This window comes from Condylura cristata, unplaced genomic scaffold (assembly GCF_000260355.1).
Source record: "Condylura cristata isolate star-nosed mole 26May11 unplaced genomic scaffold, ConCri1.0 scaffold00020, whole genome shotgun sequence".
NCBI classification, from domain to species: domain Eukaryota; kingdom Metazoa; phylum Chordata; class Mammalia; order Eulipotyphla; family Talpidae; genus Condylura; species Condylura cristata.
Window position 1 is genome coordinate 29,076,421 of NW_004567121.1, and position 22,261 is coordinate 29,098,681.

At 36.0% G+C, this 22,261-nt stretch overlaps 1 protein-coding gene across 1 annotated transcript in view; it reads left to right on the forward strand.

Annotated features, from left to right (window-relative positions):
• ATAD2B (ATPase family, AAA domain containing 2B) overlaps window positions 1-21,890 on the forward strand; it is a 117,996-nt gene extending 96,106 nt beyond the window's left edge. The window contains exons 23-28 of the mRNA XM_004686409.2: window positions 5,565-5,687; window positions 8,508-8,645; window positions 12,639-13,322; window positions 15,715-15,842; window positions 16,283-16,411; window positions 18,418-21,890. Of these exons, the coding sequence (XP_004686466.1) occupies window positions 5,565-5,687; window positions 8,508-8,645; window positions 12,639-13,322; window positions 15,715-15,842; window positions 16,283-16,411; window positions 18,418-18,459 (1,244 nt within the window). The 3' untranslated portion in view covers window positions 18,460-21,890. The remainder of the gene's footprint in view (window positions 1-5,564; window positions 5,688-8,507; window positions 8,646-12,638; window positions 13,323-15,714; window positions 15,843-16,282; window positions 16,412-18,417) is intronic.
• Window positions 21,891-22,261: the final 371 nt, after the last annotated feature.

Genomic DNA, 22,261 nt, shown 5'->3' on the forward strand with positions numbered 1-22,261 from the left:
ATACTTTTGTTAAATTTATTAACTTTGGTTACAGTATGATACATTTTCTTTCCCTTTTTAAGTTATATATAAGAGGCATAATTATATATAAGAAAACCATTTAAGATGCATTTTTTATTTATACATGCAGAACTGGGGTACAGGCCAGAGGTGCAGAGGCTGTGAGAGGATTCACCAGAGACAGAGTGGGGAGCAGAACAGGCTGACTAATGAAATACACTGCTGAGGGGAGCAGCAGGCGGGTCAGGAGAGGTCTGCTGCACCATGTGGATCACCTCCAGGGTGGGGATCGAACTCATCTGAAGTAGCTTTAGCTTCTTAGTGCTGTGCTTTAACCTACTATGCCACCAGGGAGGGTCCAAGATTCATTTTTTTAAAAAACTATGCATATCTCTTTAAAAATCTCACTTATGGCAAATCCATTTTTTGGTGTGTTCTGTGAACCTTCACATAGCTTCCCATAGTAGCATATTTACACAATGGAATACTACTTGGTGATCAAAAAAGACAAACTTATGCCATTTGTGTCAACATGGGTAGAGTTGAAGGGATTACACTAGCCAAAATAAGTCAAAAAGAAAAAGATAAATATCAGATGGTTTCATTTATGTGCAGAATATAGAGAAGCCAAAGAGGTCGTAAAAAAGATAAAACTAACAAGCTGACTGTATATCTGAGGCATACAGCAAGTGTGGGGATCAAAGTAGTAAAGAAAAGAACAGAGATATGATGATGGTCCCCTGGGACATGGTGGTGAGGGAACTATGGGGACTACACCTCAAGGAAAAAAGCAGTTACTGTACAAAATGAACAACAGTGTAAAAAAAAAAAAAACTTAAAGAATTATTAAGTACTGTGTTCATGAGTATTTTTAGTTCCCTTCCAGTTATAAGTAATCCCATCATGTTGGAAGCATAGGAGAACTGGGGTCTGGACCAGTGGTGCTGTGGTAGGGTAGGGGCAGAGGATTCACTGGAAGACTGGGGATCAGAACAGGCAGATCTGCTGTGCCATGTGGTAGCTTCCTGGTCAGAGGTCAAACTGATACCACAGTGGCTGCTCCCTTACTCCATATATTAGACTGTAAGCTTATTGAAAGCAGGATCTGTATAGGCAGCTGGTATAGAGCATGTTTTAGTAAATGTAGCTAATAAGTAAATTTCTTTGGTTTTTTTTTTTGTTAGCTATTAACTGAAGGGGACTTAGATGAGACAGGAAGTATAAAATGGAGATGCAATAGCATAGTATAGATATAAAGCTATTAAATGCAATGAAATTTCTTATTTATGAAATAAATTGGGATGTAAAATCATCCCATAATAATTTACTTTGCGAAAGTCAGTGGAGGTTATTTTTTGCTAACCAGTGCAGGTCACCATGATGGGGGGGGGGGCAGGGGGAAGAGAGTAACAGAATGCATGTTTTTGGCAAATGATCTCTAGCTTCTTTCTTATTGGCATAAACTGCCTGGCCACCTTCCTGCATGTTTTGGTCACAAGTTCTGCAGCTAGTCTTATATTTAGGTTCATCTGATACACTTTTTTGAAATACCTTTTTGCATCTATAAAGGCAAAATAGAAAAACACAACCTAAAAAAGTGCTTTTCTTTCAAAAAAATTAGTTGTCTTAAGGGAACTCCCTGGGGGCCTAGAGGTTATGTCTCAGTTTTATCACTGCTGTGACCTGAGTTTGATCCCCTGCCAGGAGTTGACCCATGTACACAGCAGACCTCTCTTGTCTCACCTGCTGCTCCGTTTAGCAATGACTTTCAGTAAATCTGCCTGCTGAACTCTCCCCTCTGTTTCTGGTGAATCTTTTCACCCACCACATCTGGCCTAGACTTCAGTTCTTAAATAAAAAATAAATAAGTAAATAGACTTAAAAAAAATTAATCTCATCAGGAGATGATGACCTTTTAAATAAATTCTTGTCCTTCAGATTAGTGGATAGTTTTTATGGAATATTTATATTCATTCATTCATTTTTCTCATTAATTAGGGATGAGATATTGGTAGGAGGCATGCTTTTAAAACAAAAAGAGACTATTGAGTTATTTGCAAGTTATTTTAAAAATACCAGATAAATGGTTTTATTTTTAACGATATGTCATCTTTTAATTTCTCTCTGTTCAATTCCAGGTGTAAGGCTGGTGGCCAAAATTTTGGTAATAGATGGATTACAAATTTTTGTATCATTAACATGTAACACCAGCATCAGCGTAGCTACTTTTTTTTTTTTAAGACTTATTTTTATTACTTGTGCATGCAAAAACTGGGGTGTATGCCAGAGGTTTGAGAAGTGAGAGTATTCACCAGAGACAGAATTGGGAGCAGAACAGGCAGAAATGCACTGAAATACACTGCTGAGGGCAGCTGGTGAGACAGGAGGGGTCTGCTGTGCCATGTGGTTTGGCTCCCTGGCCTGGGACTGAATTCATGACACAGTGGCTTTCAGTAGTTTGATAGTTAAGTACCAAGACTTAACCCCTTGTATACCACTAAGGAGGCCTAACATAGCTACTTTTAAAGGGTGTTCATTATAATTTTGGTTTGTGATAACCAAAATCTGAAGCAACTTAAAAATTCCTATCAATAAAACATTCAGTAATAAAATAAGTATACATATTTCAGATTGTTATATGGCTAGTAAAGTTCGGTGTTCTAAACTGGTTGAGCACAGTAAAATTAATTCTTAGACTCTGGCTACCAGAAGGAAAAGGGGGGGGAAGAGGATAGGACATTTCTATTGGCATTTTGGTGGAGGATGAGTGAAGCATGTGCGCACATGGCAGTGTGAAAATATGTCCCCAGAATGATATCATTATGTAAACAAATGAAAAATTAATAAAACTCAAGGGAAAAAAATTGGTTTTCAAAGATTATTTAAAAAATACCTAAGACTTCTGATTTTGGCCAAGATGTAGTAAAAAAAAAACTGAATTTACCTTCCTCCTTATTTCACAAATATGTGAAAAAATTTTTTTGGAGACATTGAGTATCAGGAAGCTAAATGAAAATGATCTCCAAATGATGAAAACCTAACAATTTGAGAGTCAAGCTGCCTGGAGGTTAGTCTGTATATTATCAGTGTATACACGTGAGGAAGCTACCTGAGGCCAGAGGAAGAGAGAGAGAGAGAGTATTCCTTGACGCTCTTTGGGTTAGCAGTAGAGCAAGAGTGTGAATAAACATTAAGGAAATAAAATGGAGTCATAAAGTATACTTTATTCTAAAAGAAGAAAAAGGAAAAGGGGAACAAAAATTATGTAGGGCAAGTAGGAAATAATTAGCGACCATATTAATCACAAATCACATTGAAAGTAAATGGTCTAAATCAGGGATTACAAAACTAAAGTCAAGTTGACTGCCTCACATTTTGTATTTTCTTTTTTTGTTGTTGGAATAGAGCCATGCTCTTGTGTTTATGTGTTGTCTTTGATGGCTTTTCTGCTACAAGGGCAGCTTTGAGTTCTTAACCAGAGACCTTATGGCTTGTAGAGCCTAAGATGTCTACTTGCTCACCACATACATAAAAGATTGCTGATTGTTGGCCTCTAAAACATCCCAAATAAAGGCAGAGGTTGTCAGAAACCTACTTTATAAGACTGACATTCTACTGCTGTGCTATTGAGGCTCTTTTACAACAATTTCACTTTAAATATAGAGACATAGTTCACTATCAACTAACTTGGTCTGTGATATTTATAGACTGCTTCTCTCAGTGACTACAGATACAAGTGCTCTTTTTCAGTGCATTGGAGTATATATCAAGATAGACCATATTATGGACTGCAAAACAACTCTCATTGAATATAAAAGAATTTAGGTAGTACAAAGTGTGCTCTCTGACCACAATGGAATTAAATTGGAAATCAGTAACAAAAAGTTATCTGTAAAAAAATTTAGAGACTACCACATTTCTTTTTTCTTTCTAAGATTTATTTATGCATACAGAACTGGGGGAAAGGCCAGAGGTGCAGGAGTGGTGAGGGGCTTCACCAGAGACAATGGGGAGCAGAACAGGCAGATTGACAAAGTGCACTGCTGAGCGGAGCAGTGGGCGGGTCAGGAGAGGTCTGCTGGGCCACATGGGTCAGCTCCCTGGCCAGGGATTGAACTCATGCTGAAGCAGCTGTGGCTAGTTTTGTAGTACTATGCTTTAATCTGTGGCACCACCAGGGTGGGCCTTAGAGACTACCACATTTTTCAATAACCCTTGCATCAAGAAAGACAGAAATAGAAGTTTGTCTACTTCTTTTGAAGTTGTTAATATGAATGTTACTTCCCCTGGTCCTATCTGCTCAACAACTTTTCATGACTCCTTGGATAAAACCTAAAGTAATAATGGTTTAATGCTTTTTGCCTCTTGCTTAGTGTGTTTTGCCACACAGGCCACCTTTTAGTTTTTATAAATCTCCAAGATTATTTAACTCCAAAGCTTTCTCACATGGCATTTTATGAAATGGCAGTGGTTTTCTTCATTATCTTCTACAGGTTTACTTTGTGGGGTCTTAGGGGGTGAGAAAAGAATGGGGGAGGACTTTATGTGTGTGTATGAGAGGTTTGTTAATAACTTTTTCCTATAGTATGTCCAAAAAGCGCCTTGAAAATGGAGACTGTTTTGTTCTCTTTTGTAAAGAAACCACTTAGCCAATTCCTGTTGATATTATTGAATGAGTGGAGAAAATAAAATAGATGGGAATATACCAACCCTTGAGTGCTGTATGTTTGTGTTACGATTTCTACAGTGGACTGTCATGACTTTCTCAGAAGAAAAGTTATAAATAAAACATTATTATCTTTAACTATACTTTTTGCCTTTAGAAATTTTAAAAAGGCACAGATACTATCTTGTGACTTTAGATTGTTGTTGTTGCAAAATAAGTGACCTTGACATGTATAGCTAAAGGGCACAATTTACACTGTATTGCTTATGAATGAGGACTTCTGGATAAGTAAAAAGCAGAGACTTCTTTTGTAGCAGTTTTGGGGATAGTGTACCTTAGAGGTGTGTGTGTGTGTGCATTCTTTCTTGGAACTGCATACAATTTTATACCATTTTGCATTCTTCAACTTAGAGAATCTTAAATGTCTTTCTGTTGCTGGTTTTGATAGGTTATCTTTACTTAGGATGTACTATATCTGTTAGCACAGTTTTGATCAATTTTTACTTACAGAAAAAATGATATAAGATTTTATAAATTCTCAGTATTCATCTATGGCAACTTTGGTTGCTAGGTAGATCGTGAATATCTACATTTAAAAAAAATCTTTTTGTTTTCCACAAAAGTGTAATATAAAGCCTTTTGTTTTTGAGGTAATGCTTTGTTCAAAATAGGCCTAATCACTTTGAAGTTGTAAAAATATTCTTAGAGAACTAGAAATTTGATTGACCAGCTTAATACATTTAATTTTTACCCATCATTTAAATGATCTTGTTTCTCTCATGGATCTGCATTTTACAATGTTTACACTATTCGATACTTCTTTTTTAAGATACACTTTCTTAATGTAGTTCATTTTTATCTATAATAAATGTAGCCCAACTTTTTTTTTTTTTAACAGATAAGATAATTAGACACAGGGCTTGTACCCTGAAAGACACTGCACATGCAATCATTGCAGCTGAATTAGACCCAGAATTTAATAAACTCTGTGAAGAAATTAAGGAAGCAAGAATAAAACGAGGTAAGTTACAGAAGTAAACTTACTACTGAGGACTAAGGGTCATTGCCTGTCGTTGAATGATGCTTCTTCAGCAGTACTGATAGTATGGGAATAATGTGTTTTGTGGCACAGTCCTTAGTCTCTGATACAAATATGTGTTGGTACATTCTCAAGGATATTTAAAAATTTTCCTTCTGTGAAAGTTTAGTATCATAATGCAAATTACAGAAATATGCTTTTGAGTGAAATTTATTTTGCAGGAATACATCTGTGTTACTTACTGAACTTTATTTTTAAAGGATTCAAATAGACTTCTATCTGAAATTTTTGTATCAGTTTATATTCAAATATTGATACTTTTAAGAAGCTTCTGGGAATGTGTTATCTCCCATCAAAGTTTTATGAGCACTTTTTTACTATTAACACAGAATTAGTAAATGTGATTGTCCCTTCAGTATGTAAGTTCCTTAAAAATTTACACTTTTGGAAGAGAAAGAAATGTAAACTAGGTCAAATACAGTGGCATATATACTGGTGGACGCATGTTCATAGCACAGAGTGGGGAGCAGACATTGATCAGAGTTTAGGGGATGACTATTAAGAGTGTTGTCTTTAGTGAAGAAGGGAAAGTGAGGCAGTGACAGCGGTGGCAGCTGTATTGTAAACATATCAAACAATAGCATGCATAAAGACAGAGATGTGAAATAATGTGTAGTAGAAGAAATGCAAACGGTCTGGTGTTGAAGATGTGAAGAATGGAGGGAAATAGTACTCATAAATTGAGTAGACACTGAGATTATGAAAAAGCTTTTCTTCTGAGGGCTTTTCCTGTTGATCTAATCTCATGTAGGATCTAGTTACCATAGCCCTTGGCATTCTGTTTTTTGGTTGTGTCTTTCTTATTTGGGATCTAGTGTGCAGTAGGTATTCTATAAATATTTGAGTGATTCATCATTCTATGCTATGAAGCTTGGTTTTCAAATTGTGTGCCATCACCCACATTAATTTAGACCTGATGAATCAGATTTTCTAAGAGTAATACCAAGAAACCTGCACTTTTACTACAATTCCAGCTTTTGGACTTTTTAAAAAAGATAATTTATACATACAGAGGTGGGGGACAGGCCAGAGGTGCAGTGGCAGGAGATGATTCACCAAAGACAGTGGGGAGCAGAACAGGCCGACTGACGAAATACACCGCTGAGGGGAGCTGTAGGCAGGCCGGGAGAGATCTGCCAAGCCAATGTGGATCACCTCCAGGGTGGGGATTGAACTCATGCTGAAATGGCATGGCTTCTCAGTACTGTGCTTTAACTGGCTGTGCCACCAGGGAGGACCCTCCAGTAGTTTATATATAGACTAAGGTTTGAGAACCGTTGCCATAGTCACTAGGAGCTCCTGAAGGGGACTGTAAACTGTGGAGTGAATTGGTCAAGTTGTTTTGGCAGCAGGACGTCACCAGGTCTTTGTTGGGCAGTGTCAGGATAGGAAAATGAGAATCCTATTAAAATGCCACTGGAGCCAGTTTGGAAAACAACAGACACTTTTAAACAGTGTCTAGAAGTAACATACCATACTGCTCCTTAGTGATTTTTACTCTTAGGAATGTACCCAAGGGAAATGTTATAGCTTGAACATTCATGATAGTTTTCACAACAGTTAACAGCTGGAAACAACTCAGATGCCTGTCAGCTGGTGAGTGGGTAAGCCAAGCTGGGCATCTGTCCTTACCATGGCAACCCACTCAGCAATAGTCAGAAGTGAAGTAAATGCTACATGGTACCACATGGAGGAACTTCAGAAACATGTCATGTAAAAGAAGCCAGTCGTAGTACACTACATGTTGTGTGACCATGAGATGCTGACAAAAGGCAGTTCTACAGATAATAGTACATTAGTGGTTTCCTGAAATTGTTGTCTAAAATTGGTTTGCTTTGGTGATTATATAGTACTGTAAAGTTACTAAAGGTGTTTTAATTGTATGCTTAAAGTGTGTGATTTTATGTGGGAATGGAGATATAAAAGTGGCCTGGTTGCAGGGGAATGGAGTCAAACTAGCTGACAATACATGCAAATAATACTAAGTATAAATAGGGAATATAGAAAGGCTAGTAGGTCTTTTTTCTGGGGGAAGATAAATCAGTTATTTTTAATTTGATCTATCTTTAAAATAATCACTTGATGATATCAAATAAGCAGTTTGATATATGAGTCAGAAACTAAAGAGATGTTGGACTAAAGATGTTTGTTGTTGGGAAGGTTATTATGTAATATTACTAGAAGCTAAAGGTGTGCATGATATTTTGTGGTGGAATAGAAAAGCCTGAGAAAACATGAACATTTAAAGGCTGTAGAAAAAAGAAATCTAGTGACTAAAAATTGAAATGGAATGGTTGCTCATAGGTACATCATTGCAGGAAAATCAAACTTAGGTGAGGCATCAGCTGATACCCCATGCAACCATTCATGTGAATGGCTTTTTCTGCCACAATAAACACATGCCTGCTATAATGGCAGAAATCATGACTTTTTAGACACTACATAACCTTATTGTCCCACTGTCATAAAATATGAATGTGTCTCGTTGTAAATAAAATAAGTACACATAGGACACATTTAGGAATTACATGTAAGCATGGCCTGCTATTTTTTTTATGTTTTAAAATATCTAGTTTCTTTCCCATTTTAAAACAAAAGATACTATTTCATCTGAATTACAAACTGTCCAAGTATAATTAATGACTTTAAAACTCAGTTCTGTATTTCACACGTTTTCCTTAACCTTGTTGGTTTATGTAGCTAGGGATATTTAAATAGGTATTGCTTATCTTCTGCTTGCAGGCTTATCAGTAACAGCAGAACAAATAAATCCTCATGGTTCTGGAGCTCGAAAGACAGAAACTAGAGTTGAAGAGGCATTTCGGCACAAACAAAGAAATCCAATGGATGTCTGGCACAACTCTGCAAATAAATGTGCATGTGAGTGTTTGAGATCATGTTATCCCATAGTAGGGACACCGAGAACGAGGCAGATTTGTTAGAAGTTGGGTGCACAAACCCAAGGCTGGCTGCTTCCCATGGCTCTTTTAATCTTCTGTCTTTTTAGAGGTAAAAGCTTGTGGAGTAAGATGCTGAATCAAAAATTTATTTCTTGAACCTTATTTGTTTTTCTGTCCCCATTCAGTACTTGCTGTTAACTGGGTTTGAATGTTTTCCTTTTTAAACTTCACTTTTGGGATAGAGATGTGCAGCCAGTAGGTTCTTTATTCACCCCTGCTTCCAGACCTGACTCCTTGCTGTGTGCGTGTAGGATGTTCTTTTTATGGTGGGCATGCTTTTGAGAGTGACTGATTTGATAATAGGAAGTTTGGTTTTTCAGAGAGATTATTTTTGGAATCAGTATGAAAGATCTTTACAGCTATTTTTATTTACTTATATTTAAGTGTATTTTGAGGAAAAAATCAGCATTGTAGTTTTTCTTCATATTTCCTCAGTGGAAATATTTGGCTCTATAAAAGGTCTGAGAATTTTTTTTAAAAAAAAGATTTATTTATTTATTTGTACAGAACTGGGGTACAGGCCAGAGATGTGGAGGGTGAGAGGATTCACCAGAGACAGAGAGGGGAGCAGAACAGGCAGATTGACGAAGTACATTGCTAAGGGGAGCAGTGGGCGGGTCAGGAGAGGTCTGCCACGCCATGTGGATCTCCTCTGGGACAGGCGGGGATCAAACTCATGCGGAAGTGGCTTAATCTTTTGTGCTGTGCTTTAACCCACTGCGCCAGCAGGGAGGGCCCTGAAAATTTTAATAAATACAGCATTTCATAATATGATTCTTCTGTGTCACTGAAGCTAGCCATCCTTGGAAGCCATATGCTGTCCTGTTGTTATAAAGGTAGTGATCATAGCTGTGACCGATGGCATTGACTGAATGAACCATACTAATTTTTTCTTTAGTTTATGCTCTTTATGATGTGGCATACTCATACTCATATGTCTGAAGGACTTACTGGTGCATTTGGTTCCCTGATACTGATTAAAACCATTTTACCTGTCCCCCTCCCCCTGCCAGTCATAGCCTTTATTATGTAACAGCACTCTGATTTAAAACATGACATCCTGGGGTGCCCCTGGTGGTGCCCTGGGTTAAAGTGCAGCTCTGAAGCTTGTCCGCAGCGTTTCAATGCAAATTCGATCCCTGGCCAGGAAGGTGACCCACATGGCGCAGCAGACCTCTCCTGTCTCACCCACTGCTCCCTTCAGCAGTGTACTTCATTGATCTGCCTGTTCTGTTCCCTTCTCTGCTGCTGGTGAATCCTCTCACTGCCCTGCTCCTCTGACCTGTACCCCAGTTCTGTATACATAAATAAAATAAATCTTTAAAAAAAATCCATGAAATCCTTTATGTTCTCTATACCTGATATAAATATTAAGTAAAACACATTGAGTATTGGCTTTAAGCAGTTTATAGTCTCCTAAATTAAAAAAATTTTAATCTACGAATGAGTTTTTTTCCCTTTTACCAGTAGATGGCACATGTGACTAATCTTTGTCTGTTTTACATTAACTTACTTAAATCTAATGTCCTTAGGGAGAGTTGTTTTATGAAGGTCTTAGTTTGGGAAACAGTCTTAGAGATGCTATAAAAATTGACTCTAAAGATTGTACCCCTAAATGGGCTTTTTACACAAAGTACCCTTGAAAAAGGAAATGATAACTAAAGATTATTTCCACAAATATTCCTACCAACTGTCAGATACTCTGGAGATAAAGTGACTAAAAAAAACCCAAAAACCCAAAGCATACAACCCTGTTCTGTGGCGCTAATATAATTAACTAATTTCTCTTTTTACCAAAATCAAACTGTTAGAAGTAATTATACAGGGGTGGCAGGGTGGGGGTGGGGTAATAGCTCTAGTTTTACCACTTCTCAAATAAGAACATTTCTTTGTTCTTAACTAGGATACAATCTTTAGAGGAACACTCACATCAGTAGATTTCTTAGTCTTTACAAGGTGTGCTGCATGTCAAGTAATTGAGCTGGTTCTTGATGGAGCAGACTTCTACTTCCTCTTGCTCTGGAGTTCTATGGCCTCAGAAGAGGAGACTAAGTGAGGTCACAGTGTCAGGAGTGAGTTGTCAGATAGAACAAAACTAACAACTGCCCCTTTTGTAAAAGAGCAAGCTGAATATTTTTCTTTTTTTTTTTAAATGTGAATTGGGTTAGTTTTTCATATAGTTATCTGAATGCTTATGAATGCCCATTACTTTAGCCTGCATACCACTAGCTTTAAACAGTAGGCTAATATGGAAATTTCTTCTCCGGTTACTCTGAAACTGTAAATTATTAAAAGAGAAGTAAATAGGGGAAAAGGAGTAGAGAGATGACTCTAATGATATGATTTTGAAGGCAAAAGACACATATTTTGAGTCAAGTAACTTGAATTGTGTTAATGCTTTCAAAAATCTTTTGATTTTTTTTCTTAGATAAGAAAGGAGTAATATCTATAGTAAGACTTCTCCTTTTTCTGTGAATAGTTTGGTATTTTTGTAGACTTAGTTAGGATTAAGGTGAAAAGATAAAAATAGTGTATGAAAACAATATATATATATACACTGTGGGTAAAATCACAATATCAAATTAAGGGGTGGAATATGAGGAACAAGTGTTGCCATAAGACCATATTACCTTTTGTTTGTCTTTCAAAAGCAATTTTCAAACTGTGGATTAAACAATTTACACTTAGAATCACCTATTTTTTTTTTCTCTTTAAAATGTCTTTGTCCAGAATGCCTTTCAACTTTTCATGTTAAAAAAAAATCTTTTCTGTTTTAAAACTAAGTCAAACTTACATTAGTTTATAGCCTGGTTAAACAAAAAAAGGAATTACTTTTGCTCTGATGACTTCCAATAAACTAATGTTTAGAATTTTGTGTTGGATATGAGCAGTGATATATTCCTAACTTAACTAGTTTGTTTTTAAAAATTTTGTATTCACATTTCTTTAACTGTCCCAAATTGCAAAATAAAAGCTAAGCTTTTGTTTAGTTAAGGGACAGTCGGATAAATTTTTATAACCAGCTACCTTTGATACCTATATGGGAAATTAAAGATTCCTGATCCATCATTACCTAGAAGTACCAACTCTATACTCATAAAATGCATGATATTTTCTAGCATTGAAGTGTATATTCCTTTCAATTTGCATTGGCCTCTCTTTCCATGTAATTGGTCAAATAATTATTACCAAAGTTTTGCTAGTTTATATCATTATCATCTTTATAGCTGCAGACTTAAGTTTTCAAATAATAGCTTCGTAAGAAATCGATTCTATTAGGTGAACTATTCCTAATAGAGGAGGCAAACAGGTGGCTTACCAAAGTGTCCATATAACTTATAGGATTTCTACTTGTGACCATACGTACTGTGGGTGATTCCTTCTGGAAGGAAAGACAGTGATGCTTTCTTTGTAAGGTACCTGTGACTATTCTCTCTTGATACACTGGTCATATCTTTACTTCCTTTCATGACTTAGGAACTTCTGGGTGAACTTGCTGGCAAAGCACTCCCTGTCCTGGTGGAAATTCAGGATTGTGATACTCAACCTACCAAGCAACCTGGTGATAAGGTCTTTCACGAAATATGCATATTATGTCACTGGCCCCTATATATTAGGAATTAGGAACAGCTATATAATAAATTTAGGGTAATGAAAAAAAATAATGCTTAGTAAACACATACAAGAAGTAAATTAAAAAAATGTTCATTCTTCAGAGTTCATCCCTGATTTCACGTGCGTTCCACTTGTAAGTTGTGAGAATTAGAAGCCCTGTCAAGACCTATATAGGTTTTGTTTGTTTGTAACACAAATATATATGTCTTTTGTGTCATATTTAATAAATGTGTGTACTGCAATGTGTGAAACAGGTATAGCACCCTAATTTGTATATGTCTTTTTCCTTGTAATGCAGTTCGAGTTCGGAGAAAATCAAGGCGGCGATCACAGTGGGGTAAAGGAATTATTAAGAAAAGGAAAGTTAATAATTTAAAAAAAGATGAAGAGGACACCAAATTTGCAGACTATGAGAACCATACAGAGGACAGGAAGTTGCTGGAGAATGGGGAGTTTGAGGTAAGCACTGACTGCCATGAAGAAAATGGAGAAGAGACTGGAGACTTATCTATGACCAATGATGAATCATCATGTGATATCATGGACATGGACCAGGGCCAGAGGCTTAACAATGGAGCCAGCACAAAAGAGAACTTTGCATCTACTGAAGAAGAAAGCTCAAATGAGTCTCTGCTTGTCAACAGTAGCAGTTCTTTAAACCCAGAACAGACATCTAGGAAAGAAACTTTCCTTAAAGGAAGTTGTCTAAATGGTGAGGCCTCCACTGACAGTTTTGAAGGAATACCAGTTCTGGAATGTCAGAATGGCAAAGCTGAAGTAGTTTCTTTCTGTGGTAGTGGAGATAAATGTAGTTCTGAACAAAAGATTCTTCTGGAAGACCAGTCTAAAGAAAAAACAGAAACCTTGAGTGAAAATCATGGAGATGATCCTGACAAACTGGAAGCACTGGAATGTAGCAATAACGAGAAGTTAGAACCTGGCCCTGATATGGAGGTTAAAGATGCAGAACTGGATAAAGAAGGTAGAGCTATTTTTTAAAAAAATCTGAAGGTTTAAACTCCAGAGTTCATTAATTATATATTTTGCCTGGCATTTCAGTATTAAAAATTGATCAGTAATTATACCCCTTTGGAACCTGTGAAAGTTTTCATCCCTTTCCTTAGACAAGTACACATATATACTACATTGTGGTGAAAGATTTAGAGGGTTTATGGTCCAGAATACATTCGTAACTGCTTGCTCTTCTACCTCTTACCTAATTATCATCCCTATCATAATGGATTTGGGACTAAAAGCTGAGTAAATCCACATGTGTCAATGAGATGGGATTCTAATGAAAATTACTGGGATGGGGTAGTGGTATGCTGAGAAGACGTGGAGGTATGGTATAGTGGTGTTACATAGACCCACATTAAATCACTATTACTGTTCATTATAATGTGACTTTCTGCTAGTTGCTTAGATTCTCCAACCCTGTATTTTCATCTTCTAAATTAAACCTCAGAATGGTGTCACCATAGGGAATAAGTCATGTATATTACTCTCCTCTCCTGGTACTGAGCACAAACTTAGGGGTCTTAGTTCCAGGCTATCACTGTTAGTTGAATCTCAGGGATGTTTAACTTAAGAGGCTCCATTGGTTTGTATTGCCTGTGATGGAAGAGAGCAGAAAATTTACCTTGACTTGTAGAGTTAGAATCTTCTGCTACCTCTTGAATTCCTATAACTATGTGATTCTTTTAAGATATGAAAGGGGAGGAAGTGAAGATTTCTAGCTCTGATCTGTTTCTTAAGCTTATTGTGAAATGGAGTGAGTTAGAGATTTGCCCTGCGCAGTATACATTTTCTTTCTGAATACATTTCCTAGTGCTTTCCTAGCTTGGGAGTGTGTTAGGCTCTCTAAATTGTGTGGAGAATATAGCTTTAGACTGGGACTTGGGTAATATAGGAAAAGTTTTTATTTTTGCTACCTTCTAGCATATTTAGAAAGTAGGAAGGTATTATTCACAGTCTTAGAATTCTTTTATTGTAATGAAGAGAGATATATTGTCCTTAAATGCTGCTTGTTGAGAATTTTTCTTTTTCTGCAGTGTTTAATAATAGAAAGTAGTTTGAAAAGCAGTATTTATTCTGGGCTGTCATACAGACAGAACTTTAAAAATGTGTTAAGTTAGAGTAAAGTAATGAATGGAACAGAGTAAGAAGAAGCAAGAGATCTGTGTTATGAAGCAGAATGGTTGCTAGGGAAGGAGTCTTTAAATGTACTTCACCCTTAAATTTTAGTAAGCCTGCAGAAAATGTTTTACTTAATATTATGTTGAACTGATCTAAAACCTTCAAGGATAGATGTATGAAAACTGGAAATTTTATTTGTTACTGTCAAGGTAGTGTCGCCTAGCGCAGCAGTTCCGTGACCGAGGGTCTCAGGCCTCGCGCAGTACATGGACACAGTAGTGAGGATCAGTGTGTAAGCAACGTTTCTAGCGTATATTAATTGAACTATGACTATAGTGAAGTCTGAAATTTTTTCAAGTATATTTTGGTATATGTTTTTGAAGGCAACATTTTTGTTCTTTAATATCTACAGTGGACATTGATGAGAGGGAGGAGTTGAAAGATATGGGAACATGAGGACTAATATAGGAGGGAGGCCATGTCGCTGACAGGCGGGTCCTGTCGGGAGCCCTAACCAGTCCAGCGTTGCCATTGGTTCTCTCCTCCTCACCTGCTCTTAGAGCTTCCCCTAGAAGTTCCTATAAGAGAGGGACCTAAGGCACAAGGGTCTGCCTACCTGCTCTACTCTTCAAGTTCCAGGTGCTGTCAGATTATTCTCAACCACCTCAAAATTTTTTTCACTATGGCTGATCACAGCAAAATGTTGGGTGGAGAGTAATTCTGTTTTACTCTGAGGAAAAAGCAATATGATAGGTTTATATTTTTAACAAAGATGTTATAATCACATCTGATCTATACTACAGATAATATAACAGGGAAAAATAAGAAAATTCAGGCTATATTGAAGAAAATCTTTTACTTTAGGAGGCAAACATGCAGGAGATAGGTTGGCTTCACAATGTGTTAGTATCTGCTTTTCTAGGTTGCTTTTCTTCTCCCACCTGAAAATGATGGCTATCTTATATAAAGAGAGTGAAAACTGTTCTAAATTATAAAGTTAGAAATAAAGATTGCTTGATAAACTAAGTCAGTTTTTCTTAGATAATATTCTAATATGTTCTGGCCTTAATAGCTGTGGTTATTTCTCTTTAACTTGTATTACTTTTGGGGGAAGTGTTACTTATTATATTCTCCTCCACTGAGGGGCTATTATTTATTGCCCCCTCCCCCCATCCCAAGGAATTGTAATGATAAAAGAATCTATTGCTTTACTTCATTTTCTCTTCTATTAATTATAGGTGCTTCTAAAGTAAAGAAATTTCGTAAGTTAATTTTAGAGCAGGCAAAAACAACAAGCCTGGAATTGGTTCCAGAAGAACCATCTGAACCTGTGCCACCTCTTATAGTTGATCGTGAGAGATTGAAGGTAAATTTGGTTGTTCTTAGTCATTTTTAAATGATTAGAAAGAGATTTGAATATGTTTGTGGCAGCTGAATCACCAACTAGCTTTGGAGATCTTGTGTGTGTGTGTGTGTGTGTGTGTGCATGTGCACCACACCTTCATTCTATTCTGGGGCATTTAGATTGTTTCCATATCTTGGCTGTAGTAAATAGTGCTGCCATAAACATGGAGTGCAGGTTTCCTAGGAATAGTTTTAAGGTTTCTAGTTATATGTGTATTGAGGGGTTTAGAATACAAAAATCATCTTGGTAATAAACTAAGCCCTAGAATCTTCTAAACTTAGGTGTCATTGTTAAACACTATAGCCTAAGGTGTCTATTGCCTAATTGCTCAGAAATTACTATTTCAGTTTTGACCAGTGAAATTAAACTTTATTTTATTGTTTCTTCTATTTTTTTTCTAGAAATTGCTTGATTTGTTAGTAGATAAAAGCAACAATCTGGCAGTTGATCAACTTGAGAGATTATATTCTCTCCTTAGTCAGTGCATCTATCGCCATCGTAAAGATTATGACAAATCACAACTTGTAGAGGTAAGTGCTTAGCTTATTTATAGAATAAATAAATAAATGTTTCTATTTGTCTTAAAGGATAGGGAAAAATAGTTTATATTTTTCTCCAAGTAACTAAAGAGTGCTTGAAGACTTAAGATTTGAAGAATCATTAAGAATTACATGTGATGAATTAAGTCCTTTTTGTACCATTTCGTCTCAGGACAGAAGTAACCTGGTATATTTTGTTTATCGAAGTATGGAAATTAAATGGTAATGGATTGGCAAATACACAGAATTGCATATCAGAATTTCCCCTCCCTGACTTATTACTGACATCACAAATTGAGTATCCCTCTGGGCCTTTTGAATGTGTACATGGCCTCCCAGTCCTGGCCACTGCTCCCACGCCTGCCACTGCTGATAAAGTTTTTGGTATGGACAGTGAGATTACTTGCCCTTCTCAGTAATAGTCGGGAGAAAATAAAAATCAGCTCATTTAGTCAGAACTAGTTCTATAAAAAGGAAAAAAGCCACATATAAGAGTGGGGTGTTTTTTTCACTTAGATACTGTGGAGATAAGCTATTCCCTATATAGACAACTGGGTCGTAAGAAAGTTCTTTCTTATAAATACAAGTTTGTATCTCTCTTCATATAATTTGTATCATTAAGCCACACTTCTGCTTTTTGAGACCATCATGAACAAATGTAATTAATCATTTACCCAGTAAATGGCTAAGTGACTTAATTTGATTCTCTTTGTTCATTGCCTATTTATCTGATAGTCTAACTATTAAATATTTATTGAATAACTGTGCTAGATCTTTTAAGTGCAGAAAATACATAAGGTAAAGTCCCCTCTCTCAGGGAACATTTTTAGAAAATTAAAGATTTATATGTAGGTAATGTATAATAAGAAATATTGGACTCGAATCAAAGTATGAGGACATTAAAAGTTATTTTGTGATTATATTTATGTTAGTCATATTTTTTTGAATCTATAGTATCATTATACAATATACAAAATAAGAGGAAAGCTCAAATAAAAAAAATAAAAACATCCATTTCTAGGGGAAAACTAGTCAGTGTTACTCTTTTGGAATATCTTCTATCCTTAAATGTCTAGATATACATGATGTATATTTAAAAATTGGGATCATTTTGTGTATTTTGTTTTATAATCTGACTTTTTCCTTCATTAATACATGATTTAGCAGGAGTGATGTTGATTGCTTATACAGAAGAACTTTTTGATCAGATAATAATCTGCTAGTTTGACCCATTAGTTCTATAGAGATGGAAAGTATAATTTCTTTGGTTTTGTTTAAAGGAGGAGGAGAAACCCAACATCTTAGTCATACAAGGTGAAGTTCTTCACCTTTGTTTTTTATTCTAGAACTTCTTTGTTTATAAGATAGACATTTGATTAACTTCAGTTGATTGAATATTCTTCATCAGTGAAACATCTTTCAATATGAGACTTGCCATCTGGGCCTCATTTAGGGAGGAAAGGGATTACAGCAGAATCACCAGTGAGTGACATTCTTGGTGTGGTCATAGCAGTGATTCTTTCTGGCTTTTCTCTCCCAGTGCTGGCTGGAGTAAATAGCAATGGAAAGAGGGCGAAATTGTACTTTTGGTACAAACTTCACTATACCAAGTGTTTTTATGTTGCTTTGGGAATTAATCAAATATTATGAGTCAGGAAGGACTCGGTTTCTGGATTGAGGCTTACCCGTATTCAAATCCTGACTCTGCTATTTATTTCTTGGCAAATGTTGTGTGCGTGTGTGTCTGTTGGTGCATTATCTGACACTAAGTACTCGTTGAGTATTCTGCACCATTCTCATAGCCTAAGTATAAATAGGAGGCATTCAAAAGTGTCTAGGGTGATGTTCTTACATAACAGAATAGCTATGGTATTGTAATAGGGAACTATTTCAAGCTTAGCATGTATCTAAAATTCTTTCACTAATAAGTTAAAGTAACTTTTCCCATGATACTTTGTCCTTTAATAGATAACATGCACTTTCTTTTCCCTTTATAGGAGATGGAAAGAACAGTTCATATGTTTGAGACATTCCTATGAACTTGTCAAGATGAGTGGTTTATCCTCTCCACTCTGCTCCTGACAGAGCAGTCTTCTGAGCCATTCAATTTTGAATTGCACCAATTATGTGCAGAGCCTTGGTGTAAAGTGCTCTCTCACTCATTCTTTCTCTCTGTTGAATTTGGTGCTATTGTCTCAGGTACCTGAAACCAACCAGCCTACAAGAACCAAACAGAACTTCAGAAACATGTTGTATTTTCCACAAATAAAAAATACAACCCCACAGATTGGAGATTTTGGTGCTACAGAAACTGCTCTCACTTCTGCTCCTCTTTTTGTGCACTCTTTGTCGGAGACTTCTCTCTTAGGGAGCAGACCAGCAAATGTGAGGAAACCGGATGGGGGCAGTTCTAACTGTGTTGAATCGTTTAAACAGTGGGCAACCTGTTATTTTTTTTTTCTCTTTCTATCCCTTTTATCATATTTGTTTTTTCCCTCTGGTTAATGGACTGAAACTTGTTTTAGAGTTGGCTATGGTATAGTCTGGTGGGAAACTGAAAAAAAAAAAAAAAACAGGATGAAATTAGGTTAGGCTCTTTAGAACTGCCTTTAATGTGCCTTTTTATTATTTGAGAGAGACAAGGCTAAACAAAAGGATGGGCTTGTTTGTAGCTAAAGAATTAGAAAGTTTTCTTTGGTCACAGACTTGAAAATAAATGTGATATTCTTGTGTCATTAAGAGGCAACTAGTGTTTTGGTATAAAATGCCAATCTTGTTTTCAAAACTTAAAAAACTCTTTCAGCCGCATAATATACTAAAATGGTAAGTTCCTCTATAATAGTCTATTTCTATTTAAGAAACATGTAATGAAACAGCAGCTAATGATAATTATAATAATGGTAATAATAGTAACACATAATCCCCCCCAAAACACATTTTTTGGTGTTGCTGACAATGGTGATCAGAAAATAGATAGCGGCCTTTCTTTCTTCTATCAGTGGTGATTTAACAATTATTCATGTTTGAGTTCTCAGAGAAAAATGATTTTCACATATAGTAAATTGTTACTTTTTTTTTTTAAAAAAGCCAGGACTTGCCAAATAGAAAGAAATGAGAAGAATTTGTCAGACGCTCCATAAAATTTATTTTCTGTATGCGTACTTGCAAGTGAGCTCTGTCATGGTCCTTGAATAACAGTATTAGTGTCTGAAAGCCCTTCCGTAAGCTTACCTTCACAACTATTCATCTTGATTGGGACTCATTTTGGATCATGTTGAGTGATTTCTGTGAATTGTACTTATCTAAAATTAATTATGGGTTACTAGCCTTACAAAAAGTTTATGTCAGTTTGGAGACACAGTCTAGGCAGTTGCAAAGAGGCAAAGGGAGTGCAGTGACATTTTTTAAATCAGATTTAAACAGGAAAGTAGAAATTTTGACAAGTTGGTTTGATATCTTCATTCATTATAGCTCTTAGCTGTAGGTTTGTCTTTCTAATATATGCAACACATGTAGTTTGGGTTTTAATTAGAACAAATGGTCTTGGACTACTGCAGAGACACTGAGCTACCTCAGCGTTTTGTACTCTAGTCACCAACAGTGTTTACAGAGTCCTGTAATCACCTTGCCACCGTTTACATGTGAAGCTAAGGTACTTGTCTCCTTGTCTCTGGCTATGCGTAGCGTGCCGGATGCCAGCCCAGAAAGCACACTCTGCCATAGGCTACTGCAGTAATCCTAAGTGCTTTGCATTTACATTAACATTTTACACCTTCCAGTTCTAGCTTAATCTTTGAAAAATGTCACTTACTTTCCTTATACCTAGCCTATGAAGTTTTCATAATATTCAGTTAATCATGTAATTCAAGATGCTACCCATGTAGACACACTGTATTTTTAAGGTGGGCAAGTGCGATTAACGATGAACCATTTTAAAGGGGAGGTTATTTGAAACCTCTAATTTGATTATTGGGAGGATTTTCATGCTTTCTTTAATATATATTACCATCATACCAGTTCAGACTATTTTACTGTCTAATAATACATTAGCATTTTGTATTTTGATGGAAATTGTTACAGAATTTAAAGATTTGATGAAATAAGATGTAGCAGATTTTTTGTAGCAAGTTTCTGGTAAAAGGGTTTTTTGCAAGTCTCAGGTTCTTGCTGCACTATTTTTTTTTAAATATTTATTCCAGTTACTCTAATTCAGAAGCATTCTGTTCAAGTAACAGCAGCACTCATGAAAGAAAAAAAAAATGCACATGTTCTTAGTAGGTTACTAAATTTGTACAAGTTGATTAAGATTTTAGCCATCAGTGAGTTTGACAAGGGGAATTTATTTATGTTTAGCATTAAAATGCTTCCAAAAGATCAAGGTTTTTTTTTTTTTTTCTTGTTTTTTAATTCTAACCGTACTATAGATGGAGAAATAGGAGGCCACCTCAGTATAATAGGAACTGCCACTTTGAACAGCCTAGGTCTTAAAGAGAAAGCCAGTCTACTGGCATGGGGAGAGGAATGAGCTGGAATTGTACCAACTCCTCCGGTCCCCTTTTCCCCCAAAAGAAACACACTATACCAGTTTTGCTTATTTTCAGATATCTGGTGGTTCTATAGTTTAAAGCAGCTTGTGAAATTATCCAAGTGGACTCAATTTTGTTTACCTTTCTGTAAGTTCTTAATTTTTGCTGTATAGCATTGGCAAAAAATATGTACACATTGACCTCTGTTCTTATTTCCTATTGTGAGCATTATAAATGATAAGCTCCTGTGTAAAACCTTGCTCTTAGATCAGTAAAATATGTATCAACAGCACAGCCCAACAATAGTTACTGCTCAGCTGTGGGGACCTTGGGAGCTTTTTGAAGATGATGGAACCGCACTAGGGTTAAAACTGATGGCTGTGGAGTTAATTGTGTTTTTGAGCTTGAATCTCACCTGTGATTAATTTTTTTGTTTGTTTTTTGTTTTATGTCCTTTCATGACTTGATTTTTCTCATATGCCAATGTATTTGTGGGTTTACTGGATTTTATTTTTAGGGAGTGGGTGGTAATATCTTCCTGTTTTTTGATTAAGTTGGTTCAGCTATGGTGCTATTCAGTAGGTATCTTCAGTGTCAGGTCCGTAGCTGAATGCCATTGTTATTATAATTATTATTTGTAATCACATTGTAAGCTTGAATTTGGGTTTGTACTTGCATCTTTTGTATTTTGTACATTTGTTTATTTAGACTTTGGGAGTCCTTTGGTTTCCGTCATGTCTGTCTACTTTGTAGATTAAGTAGACTTCATCAGCTATGGTCTATTTTGGGTTTGTAGTTTAATTTAGAATTGTGTTAAGTTGATGTTTTGCATTTGACTTCATTTTACATTAGTTTGAAGTAAATTATTTAATTTTTGAATTCTGGAATTTTGAACATTTACTGTAATTTGTAATATAACTGCTGTGAAATACTTGAATAAAGATGACAAGAAAAACATGTCTTTCTTTAGCTTAATTATGGTTACTGTTGGCTGCAAATGCAATGCTACTTTCCTGGCTGAATTCATCTTTTTTTGCAGCTAGGGTATATTGATGTTTATTAAGCACCCAAAAAAACTTACTGTTTTCCTTCTAGATTTTAGTAGCCCACAGTAGTTCTTTAGCTGAAAATTTTTCTGTTGCGAAGATTTGTTTTTATTTATTTGTTAATTTTTTTTCCCTTTTACTGAGGTGACATTGGTTTACAACACTTTATATGATTTAGATGAATAGGTTCTTGCTTCCTCAGAGATATGTTACCACCCCACCCCTACCATCCACACAGAGAATGTTTGGTTTTAATTGCAGGAGATTAC